Genomic DNA, 12,135 nt, shown 5'->3' on the forward strand with positions numbered 1-12,135 from the left:
TCTTTGTGGCCATCGTTATAATTTTATCAGGACCGTATGCGAAATTGTAATATATGTCACAACGTAATATAACAGACCAATGCATTTCCACAGATTTTTAAAGAAAGCAGTAATTACCATAAAGCTAGTTGGAAGTCTTGTCTGAGTGAACTTGTGTTTATATATATATATATATATATATATATATATATATATATATATATATATATATATATATATATATATATATATATATATATATACTACTAGAATACGATATACGCCATGAATGTCAAAAAGCTTTCCGTGCCATTTCTGTCATAGATTTTATCAGGTGTGTGCATGCAGCGTTGGAACTATTTGGTCGAACCGTTATTATCTCCTGAATTGCCTGTCAATACAGCTGAGTTGTCTCGAAAACTGGCAGAAGGGTCTTGGGTATTGATGCCCGATACAGGTTGATAAGAGATAATTCACTACAAGCATTCTAGCGGTGCGTTTAAGAACTAAAAATTAATAATTTATTTTATTTGCAATTAAATGTTTCTACAGGAAAAGCACAAAGATCGTCATTATAAACTTGTAAACCGCTGGCATGCTCGTAGGTCCCTGAACCTGGTTCAGTTTTAATTTTGACTGTGTTGTGTAGTACACCTGACTATAATTCTTTGCTATTGAAAACTAATTACAGCGGGATTTATACATCAAAAATACCTTATTTAATGTCGCTATTATTCTCTATCTATGCCGGAACATAATGATGGAACATCATTAAGTGAATAAATTGTATTATAACGTAAGGGACCTTTCGTGGCTTCCGTGAATAAATATTAGGGATTTCTTTCTTAATATTTTTATTCTGGCTTAAAGATCATGAAATAAAAACTGTAGCGCAGTCTTTTAGATTAAGGTCTTGTTTCGCCTCTGATTGTTGCTTCCATTTGTTCCAATAATAATTACAATGTGACGAAAGATAAATATGAATTTGAGTTTACCCTATTGATTCATATGTGATTCCTAGAATTATTGTAGCTTGATATTTCTTTACGTGAACTTACTGAGTATATGGATTAAAAGCCATAGTGATTGGTTTCGTTGTTGTGTTTATAAATTCTTGTTGTATGAGAGTTGGTCCTGCTTTTTTGTAGCAAACTCCACCATTATCATCCGACTCAAACCAATAGAGAGCTCCAGTTACCCAGTCGTAAGCTAAATCTGTAATAATGATAATTAATGTAGTAAGTAGAAACAAACACAAATATTTAACTTAAGTAACGCATTATATTCTTTAAGTTAGAACATGATGACAAAACACTTTTAAGTAAGGGAAATGACATGTAGTCTAAATTCTCAGTTCATTTAAAACCGTGTATTGCATGCAAACATTCACGTGATTCATAAACTGATTGATTTCGGGTGTCATACGCGACAAACCGAATCCCCCAATAATTGTGACTTGTTCAGATCGATCAGTTGGAAAAATAAGCTCATAATAAGAGAAAATACATAACATTTTGCAATATCGATCTTTAAATTATGGAATTATGTTAAGAATATGAAAAATGTCCACATGCACAATCAAGGAAATACTTAGAAAACTAATGTAATAAATTATGCAGCTCAAACATTGTTCCAAATGCAAACAATAATGGACTTTTAAAAATGACATAGGATTCATTAAAAAAAGCTGAATTAAAATGAATTTCATGATTTAACGATAATAATAATAAAACCATTGTTCATTGTGAGCTCTTTTTCTCTCTCTCTCTCTCTCACCGATTTTTCAGCCTGTAAATTTTAGTATAAATTGTCCGTTAGGCTTACCTATTATCTGTTTGCTTGTCGAATAGACATCTTGAGAACCATTTATTGCAAATGCCCGCTGATGGTAAATTGTATGTCCATCCGTGAAGTAGAAAGTTCTTTTGTGTGTATCGATCGTAAATCTTGTGATATTGTTGGTGCTGTTTACAACGGTACAAATAACCTTTGGGGTTAAGATTTGGTGACTTGTTATAGCATTGATACTCACAAAACATATCTTGTTGTTATCTGTATAAACGATCTTATTTTGTAGCACTTGTACTTCAACTGAAAAAACAAGATGAAAGGATGAGCCAATATCCTGCCCATCCCCCATATCTAATTTACTGATTTTCAGGAACACCCAAATCCATGCCCAAGCCCAAGCGCGTAGATTTAAATCAAATAACGGTAATGAATCATTAAAAAATATTTTCAAGCAGTATGTTAGGCAGTGCACCATGTGACATAGAAGCAGACATGAGTAGAACAAATTAATTTGTTTTCTTGGAAGGAGATATGAAATTTAGCCCCTTCCAAATGCCACAAATCCCATATTGTCAGAAGAAATGAATACATAGTGATATTAACGTTTAGGTAACGTTTACTTTTGCCACCGTGCCTGCAAATGTCATGAATTTGATAACTATTGTTGTACAAACGCAGTCTCAACGGCAAATGTCATTATTTCAGAGACCAATTGTTTATTGTCTGCGGGGTTTACGAGACCATGTCATATTTTTTGTGTAGATATTATAACACAACATATCCAGTTGATTTCATGTGTGCTTTCTTTATTCCGGGTGTTCGTCCGCCCATGGGATTTTCTGATACGATATTCCACGAGTTATATATATGTAACTACTTACTTATCTCTCTATTTCTCTATATGTCTATTTTATAGAATTGTCTGTTCAAAGGGTTTAGAAACGGATGCACTTAGGGACAAATATTTCTTTTGCTTTGTTTATGTGAGAGGTGCTGCAAATTTTCAAACTTTGTATGTGGGTTTCAAGCATGTTATTCGATGTCACAAGAGTGCTGCCGGTAAATATACAATTTCTAGGATGTCTTTTATCGGTGTTTGTGGTATATACAGGCATTACTGTCGCCAGTAAATGCAACATCGTTACACTTACAGGAGATTAACCTATACATATCATAAATAATGGCGTTTATTTTATTTCATTACATGTTAATGCATTGTGTGCTGGACTTGACCTTGTCCAGACATGAGTTGATTTCTGCTTGACCATTGATGTTTTAAAATTTTGTATTCTGTGTAAACAACTAATATATAGCTAAATTATTCTCTCTGTGTATGGGCTTAATATCAGGATCTTTATTAATAGAAGAGGTAAATGTGATCATTTGGGTCTAAGGTATGGAATTTCCTGAGTGTAATCCAGGTTATGGTTTTTATCTTGTAAACATTAGGATCATTCTAGAAGGTTATGTTCCATTAGGTAATGTTTATTTTTAGAAAATGCTAATTGTGACCTGAGGTCAAGTAGAGAATCTTGTAGCTGAGAGGATTATTTCATTCGTGCTTTAAGTTTTAGCACAATCAAGTTGTATTATATGTTGTGACAGATAGTTTGGGCTGAATTTTTTCCCTTCAGATTATGGAAATTCAAGTGATTATTTTGTCTGGAAATACAAAGGTGCTCTGATAAAATTATGGGACAGAGACATTCATTGGAATTTATAGTGAATTCAAACCTGGAATTATGTTATTGTGATTCAAGAAAAGACCGTTGACATATTAACAGTTTTTAAACTACCACATACACATCATAGTCTTCAGTTTTTGGATTTATTCTGGACTTTTAATGAATTGTATTCAAGATATTTCAATTATTAGGACTTGTGTCTGTAATTCTTGGATTATTTTGGGATCTGATTGGCAATATCCTAAGCGCTTGTTTCTCATTTTCACTTTGTGTTCTAGGGAAATAAATTATTAGTTAAATTTAACAAAGCTTGTTGTCTTTCACTCTTTTCTGTTACGTATTTTCAGAGCATAGTCTCGTAACAATGCGTTTTATTGTCTTTTTGTAATTGTCTCATGTGTATATTAATTACTGTGAACAGATGCTAAAGTGAGTAGAAAGCAGGGAGAGTTTGCCCTTTGTTTGTCCTACGATTGCAGCAGATCATGAGGGAAAAAGATCATCTCATTGTTTGCTCATCACTGGAAAACACCATAACCCACATGTAGGAACATGAGAAGAAATGGTTGCCCTGTCTGTTAAGAACACGACTTCTATAAAGAAATGAAATATGCGCTCCTTATGTCAATAGATTTAAAAAAAATTGCCTTTTATGAGTAGGTGTTCTTTAGATGAAAATGTCCGCTAAAACAGGTTTCACTGGTTTCGATATATCCAAAACACTTGTTACTACCTTCACATGTCCTCCCATCTAATTGCAAAGTGAAGCCGTCTTCGCATGCGCAGTCAGCACCGGTTGAGGCTGGTCTTTCGATACATAGTTGGTGACACGCCAATGTGTCACATCGTTCTAATGATCGAAAAGAATATGTAGACAACATCTTTGCAATACATATTTCTTAGAATTTGTATGACGTGATCATATACTCTTTTATTTCTGTGACAATAGCAAGAGGTTGCTCTGCAGTGATTTCTATATTATTATTATTATTATTGATTTTATTGTACGAGTGCATGTTGTGCTGAAAAACTAGTACTGAAAGAGACACAATGCAATACAAATTCAAAACGCTTAGATCACTGTAGAAAAATAATTTATTATATATGAAACCTTAATTCTTATAATTATTTTTATTTCCATATTCTATTTTTACGTAAAATTTGCCAATTATCATTGCTATGAATAAGGAGGACACAAATTTCTCTCTCTTTATATATATATATATATATATATATATATATATATATATATATATATATATATATATATATATACACACACACACACACACATTTATGTCAAAAGTATGTGAAAATAAAGATGAAATACGATTAGAAGCAAAATATCACATAAAATATCACATATGTCCAACATAGTATAAAATGAAATGAAATAAGATTCTAACCTGATGATCATATTGATTATGAATTTTGTAAGCTATTATTATTATTATTATTATTATTATTTGCTCAGTTGTATCACATTAGTTGAGTATATTTTGTTGTTTAGTAGTTGTTCTGTACTAGCTGATACTGTTTTGGATGGTGCTGTCATTATAGTTGTGAAGCTTTTAATATAATGTTAGCTATAGTCTGACTGTACAACCCCGTTTGTTTGTACCCTTCATTCAATTTCAAAAACGAAAATGTTTAATGGCATAAAAAGTGCACAGAACTAAGTCAATTGAATCATTGATTCTTAATTTCTAACCTGACTGTGACCAGAATGGCAATAATACTAGCATCCACTGCACCTTTCATGCTTAACGAACTTTCCATACCAACACGGCGCCATATTGCATACACTATGGGCTAGTTTATTTCCATCAGACAACATAATGACGTATTTCATCGTGTTCTGTAACTGAATGATAATTTAGTAAATTATATCACTTTGTAGACATGAACAATGAAATTAAACCGCATGTTAAATCCATGTCAGATGCAAATTTGTTGTCATTCTTTTCTTTTGCTTGATTCGACATTGTAAATATCAGAGGCAGAGGACATATGTATGTACATCTATAGTCGTGCACACACCCCTTTGCTGAAAATGGACTTGTCCAGGAACTGGAAATGGATCTCGAGCATACCCGTCTATTGTATTGAAAAATTCCGTTAAGCATGAAACTCGCAGACGTTGACGGCGTTTGTGACACCCTGGTGGCAATCAGGTTAGAAATTATAAATCAATGAATGAACTGAGTAAGTTCTGTGGATTTCTGATCTTGTTCATGCTTTTCGTTATTGGAATCGGCGGGGGTGGGGGTGGAGGTGTGGGTACAAACAAATGGGCATGTATAATCTGACTATAGTGCTTCGTATCATTTTTTATGATCTTCCAGGTACTGACGAAGTACAGCGATGCTTTAATAAATAAAACATGTTTATTCTACCATAGCATTGCAGACAGTGAGAAGCGTTATCCTTATTTACATCTACTACAAATTGTTAAGGCAAAAAATGAAGTAATAAAGTCATATTTTCTAAAGTGTTATGAAAGTTTTGAGTTTTATTACAAACACTTGTTTCATACATTGATGTTTGTGACATAATTAAAATTTCATATATCCTCATAACTTATTAATGAGAAATATACATATTAAATTTGTTTGTGTTTAGAATTTTCGCGGTTGGGTTGCTTGAATATACAAATTAGAAAATGTGTTTAATTTGCGAAAGACCTAGAGAGAGCTAGACATTTATGACTATACGAAAATCTAATTTTGACAAGGGATATAACTATTGGAAAGAATCGATAAAATTTACCTCCCTTTTTCACTAGCGGTTTAACGCCCACTTAGGAAGTTTATTATCGAATGTGTCCTATGCACGTGACTTAAATTAATAAACTCTAAATATATAATTGCAATAGCCAGTCAATTAGAGTACTTAGGAGTAAGCAAATAAAACCGTTTTAAAACAGTTGTACTTTTAAAAACTTTGACTAATAACACGAACTGAAACTCGGATTATAAAGGAAATACCCTCTATGAAAGGTATTTTGTTGGAAGTATTATAATATAATATGAACTTTATATAACTGAAATCATCTTCGTTTCCTAGATTTGGCTTATATGATTAACGCATCTTTTAGTTTGTACGTGTTGCTCAATTAATGTAAGATTTCAAATGCCCAGATTAAAATATGTTTAACTTTTTAAACTTACGTGACGGATCCAGCGGCTGCCTGATTTCATCAAAAACAGCCATTGAAAAGACAGATTTTCCAAATTTTATCTCTCGACCCGTCGGTTTACCATCAACCATATTGAACAACTTGATGGAGCCATTCACAGGGCCATAAGTCAAATCAGACACAACAAGTTTGTCCTGTTAAAGTAATTGTAAACAAATATATAGATATAATACAGCTATTTAAAGTCTCCATGTCTCTTCTAAAATTTGCAATCATGCTCTTTGGGAAGGAGGGACACAATGCCGATTATTCGCCATGGGTGTCGGGTGCCTGCACACTCCACTGAGATGAACTGGTATCCTACCCTTTTGTAATTTCTAAATGTTTCAGTTGCAAGTCTAACTGCTTGTTTCCCAGTCTAATTTGGACACGCCAATAAGTATAAAACATTTCCTCATAAATAAGCTACGTACACGTGTAAATAGCTGACAATATATTCTGATATTGGGATCGCAAGCAAAACCATAATGCATGCAGTAAAAGGTGCTCCAGCGAAATGCTGTTTCGGGGAATATGTGACTAACCATTAAATGTTACAAATAGGTCACTTTTATAACCAATAAGATGTGACTTTTCTTTATTTCCACCAATCAAATGTCTTAATATTAATATGACACTGTATCCCAAGAGTCTGCAATGTGCGGTCATTTATCGTGCACTTGTAAGATGCAATATATTTTCGGTGTAGCAATGCTATGATACGCTCAAGTCCTCAATCAATGGATGAGACTAATAATGATTTCCAATGAGACGACACTATTTTGTGTCACGCACAGAATGTAACGGTCGCTGTTGTCACTGGGCTTATATTCAGTTTATTTCTAAAAACAGTTTGAGAAGGGCACGCATACATAGATTCAACAGAAAATAAGTCAACTAATAACAAAAAAGTGACAAATTTATATCTAATGTATAAATTCCACGGATAAAATGATGTTTGGATTCACCATTTAAGTATGACATGCATGCTCATTACATATGTCGAAATCTCACTTTATGGAGACTTCAATGCATGGAACAAAAGTACAAGAAGACAGGCCTCGCTGAACCGAAGTATTGAAAATTTTCAAAAAAATAATTCTTTCCTTTGTGTAATTATATATATATATATATATATATATATATATATATATATATATATATATATATATATATATATATATATATATATATATATATATGTGTGTGTGTGTGTGTGTGTGTGTGTGTGTGTGTGTGTGTAGACAAAACGTTCTTGAGCAAACAACACCAGTTACCTGAAAAAAATCGATCCCATAGAATCCGGACCCAGGACTAGAAACCAGAATCGTTCTTCCACTGCCATCAAGTTTGGTGTATTCTATTGTTCCCCTCTCAGAATCTGTCCAATACAGTCGGTCTTTAGAGTAATCTATACATAGCGAGGTTGGACGAATAATACCCTGCCATGTGAGTAACTTCCGGTCTTCCCCATTTAGAGACGAGCGTTCGATTTTCGGGATTTTCCCAGTGTCCGTCCAAAACAAATATCTGGTTTTGATATATAACCAAGATCACAAAATTGACAATTAATAGATAATATTATTAATGAAAGGAAGCAAACTATGTTAATCCTTACAGGTAGGACTTTAAAAAAGGTGTTATTTGAAGCTACTCTAGAGAAGATTATGTGTCTTCTTAACTTAAGTTTGATTATATGCCGTAATCTCCTATTTCAGGGTCTTATCTCGTTTCTGCGTTTCGATTTGATTGGCAGGTTTTGCAAAAGAAAAGTAAAAAATGATTGGATCAGACGAAGGAACACTATAATTTACACGATAATAGTACGCTTTAAACAACACTTTTCTTTCATGTTTAGGAAACTGTTTTCTGGACGTTTGTGGGTAGGTTATCTAAAGTTTGTGTTGGTTGAATCCAGGAACATAAACTAGAACATTTTCTTGTCCATATTTACTAATGCATAATACTTTAAACGGGGATAAGGTTAACATTCAAACACGAATTATGTTTATCAAACTCACCCAAGTTCTGGATAAACAGCTATACCTGTCGGTATGTCAAGGTACGTATCAACTACCATCTTAAAGTTAGGGTTGTCAGACGAGAAGTTGCTGAGATCTTTAGGAATAGCCTGCATTACGATCCATCCATATACTGTATCCACCCAGTAGCAGTTACCGCTCACCCAATCCACTGCAAGTTGACCAACTCCTTCAACAGAGAAATTTATATATACTTTGATTTGGAAGTAAATCCAGACGTCAAAGCTAGCCACGTCAACATTAAACTAAATAAAAAATACATCTCTCCCCAATGAAAAGAAAAAGAACAGCAATAATAATAACAATTACAAGACCCAAAACAAAAAGCTATACGTTTCTTCATATTGTTGTGTCTCCCGAAACTAACCCGACATAGAAAATAAATAAGCGAAATATATTATATTTTACTTCCTTGTGAACAAATGCAAGTTTTGAAAGAAGGGATACTGGTCTTCTGGATAATTTCATATTTAAATTTGAAATGAACTGTGACATATTTTTCCGAAATTAAATGTATGTACACATGAGAAAGTCTCTTAAATTTGTTTTTATAAGTAACGACACATTTATACACGTAGGAACCAGTTCAATACATAAAGAATATACCAATATACATCAGCACTTAAGCCATACCTACTAATAAAGAGATTGAATTATCTATCCTTATCTATATTCTAATATCACATAAAATCAGTGATTAAAAGAAACATGTGTACATCTCGTTTAATCTTCACAGAAAAGGTAGACTATTTTACTTAAAAGTAAACCTCCCTCGAAAGTTTACCCTCGCTGATGACATCACTAGTCTAAAGCCAAAATGCTTCCGAAATAAATGTAGTCAAACTTCATTAGTTCTAGGTCACTGAGAACAAAATTGATGCTTAAAATGTTTGATTGGCTCTAGTTTTAAAGATTGTCTTGACTTGGGAATGGCGGAGAATAAGTGAGTTATAAAGGGAGGGGGGTCTCAATTTAAACCAGAAAGGACTGAAATAAAAAACAATGAATGATGCAATCTGAAGCTGGTGTTGCATCATTCATGATATGAATTGCATCATGTTATTCCTAGAAGGCATGGCTGATGCGATCATAACTAAGCTTACATCACTCTGCTGAACAAAGTGCCCTAGATCAGCTCTAGAAATCATACAGTATCGTGCTCTCTTATTTGTCAGTGTTTGATTTTGCAAAGGGATACATTTCTCTTTAGTGAGTAGGGATGCCGTGTACTTGTGTGAACAATGCAGATAACATGTACTATGTTTGTGGTGAAGTGATTTTTGCATTGTTGACGTGATCAATTACCAAAACAACCAAATAATATTGAAACCGGTATCATTAATCTTAATGAAAGTTCTCGCCGCGGTACTCATTGGATTGCATACGCGATTGATCCACGTGGAATTATTTATTTTGATTCGTATGGGTTGGCTCCACCAAAAGAATGTATAAATTACGTAAACACAATACAAACTTCTCACAAAGTGAGGGTGTTGAAAACTCTATCTGTTACTCAAGTACTCTGGTACTGAAGTAATTGCTGTACTCGACGCTATTTCATTTACACCGTCATGGCCACCTTATAAGGTCGTGCGCGATTATACAAGTGCGTGAGTTTTAAATCGCACGATTTTCAAATCGTGATTTAAATAGATCTTAAAATATAATTGTAGATATTTACGGAAGATCTTCTACGATCACTAAAGTCAAGAAAAAAAATCCACGACATTGATCTGTCGAATTACGCGACTAAAGATGAACTTGCTCATATTATGAATCTTTCTGGAGTTGATGCAGATGAGGTTGTTGTTTTTCAGGATAAACATGGTGTTTTGAAGACGAGTAATATCAAATGGAATGACATAGACGAATTCTTGGATCCACCATGGATAATATTCCAGTATTTACTGAAAGAGGTAAAATCAAGGACTCAAATATATCGATTGCAGCTATTAGAAATGAAATTGTAAAAAGTGTTGCTAATCTGATGAAGATGCAGCAACAAAAAATATGTAAACAATAACCATAATAACGTAGATACTAAATTAACCACGCTACGAGCCGAGTATGGCGTTCACGTAAATATGTTTTCAAATCTTCGTAGAAATTTTATAAAAATCAATGAAATCGCAGAGGAATTCTTTGGAGATCCGTTGACTATTAACATAAAACAGCTATATCAGATATTGAAACGATTAATAAAAGATTAGGTGTTATCGGTGATCCTAAATCAGTTTTAGAGTTAATCACGATAGCGCAGAGTAATATCGATGATATAAAAAAAAAAAAAACTTGACGATGTTATAAGGTTACCGGTATATACATGCTCGTAGTACTTGGTGTTGTAACATTTACGATATCTACCACAATTTCACGGCGTTATTCGTCAGGTGGATCTATGTTAGTGATGTTAGATCAAAACGACAAGGTCACATTTACTGTGGAATCGGAAGAAAAAAAACCTCGGCTTGATTTATTATTGGTGCCTTGAATTAGTAGCTAAATTCCAACCTAATTAAATAACAAGCCTTACATGTTACAGCGCAACATTTTAGATACAATCAAGTATGTTTATGGCAAACAAAATTAAAAAATATCATTGATTAGTACACGGTAAAAGTAAAAAAATACAATCGGCGTATAATTGCTATTGACATAATTGTTTATTCGGCGTCTGTTGTTATCGCTGAAACCGGTGTATTGCTATCAACAATAGCACCATTACCAGCAATGGCAATAATTATAACAATCTGTGTTTCTTCAGCAACAACAATTGCTGGAATTCTCAATATTATTGCAAAAAATGGTATCCACGTGCACAAATAAAAAATTACACGAGAGTGTAATAAAACGTCATGCAGCAACAGTGGCATATTCTAAATTATCTTTGTTAATATCTTTAGGACTTAATGATGGAATAATTTCTGATTTTGAGTTTTCAGAAATGATTAAAATTTACCACGAAGGTACAAATGTGATGAAATCCACGTCTGATTTAGATAATAATAATAATAATAATAATAATAATAATAATAATAATAATAATAATGTCAACCCATGAACTAATAATAATAATAATGTCAACCCATGAACTACTTCAACAAATTGTAACGAACACAGCTCTGTTGAAAAAATACGATGATATCAGCAAGTTCGACTAATCCTGAATTTAATGTTAATTTTCCAACTGCAATTCCAGTAGAAGAAATAGCTCTTGCACAATTACGAGTATATTACAGTTGGCCAAACATCAGATCAAAATCATTCGGTGGATTACATGCAAATAATTCGCTTGTATTTGTAAATAATAAACCAGATGGAACTCCCGACTGGCAAGTTGTAGGCGTGCCTACAGGCTATTATCAAAACAAACAAATCAATGATGAATTTCAACGCAGAATAAAATCAATATTTGGAAAAGAACCGAAAATAGCTATCACTGTCCATGAACCAACTTTAT

General features: G+C 33.2%; 1 protein-coding gene across 1 annotated transcript in view; it reads right to left on the minus strand.

The window, feature by feature from the left end:
* Positions 1–12,135, minus strand: part of LOC149798646 (low-density lipoprotein receptor-related protein-like) — a 76,628-nt gene that overhangs the window by 44,688 nt on the left and 19,805 nt on the right. The window contains exons 3-8 of the mRNA XM_089957485.1: positions 8,655–8,844; positions 7,911–8,163; positions 6,626–6,788; positions 4,189–4,305; positions 1,804–2,070; positions 1,038–1,194 (exon numbers count right to left, since the gene is read on the minus strand). Coding sequence (XP_089813611.1) covers positions 1,038–1,194; positions 1,804–2,070; positions 4,189–4,305; positions 6,626–6,788; positions 7,911–8,163; positions 8,655–8,844 — 1,147 coding nt within the window. The remainder of the gene's footprint in view (positions 1–1,037; positions 1,195–1,803; positions 2,071–4,188; positions 4,306–6,625; positions 6,789–7,910; positions 8,164–8,654; positions 8,845–12,135) is intronic.

The sequence above is a fragment of the Sinohyriopsis cumingii genome, chromosome 5 (genome assembly GCF_028554795.1).
Source record: "Sinohyriopsis cumingii isolate HCF-2022 chromosome 5, ASM2855479v2, whole genome shotgun sequence".
NCBI classification, from domain to species: Eukaryota; Metazoa; Mollusca; class Bivalvia; order Unionida; family Unionidae; genus Sinohyriopsis; species Sinohyriopsis cumingii.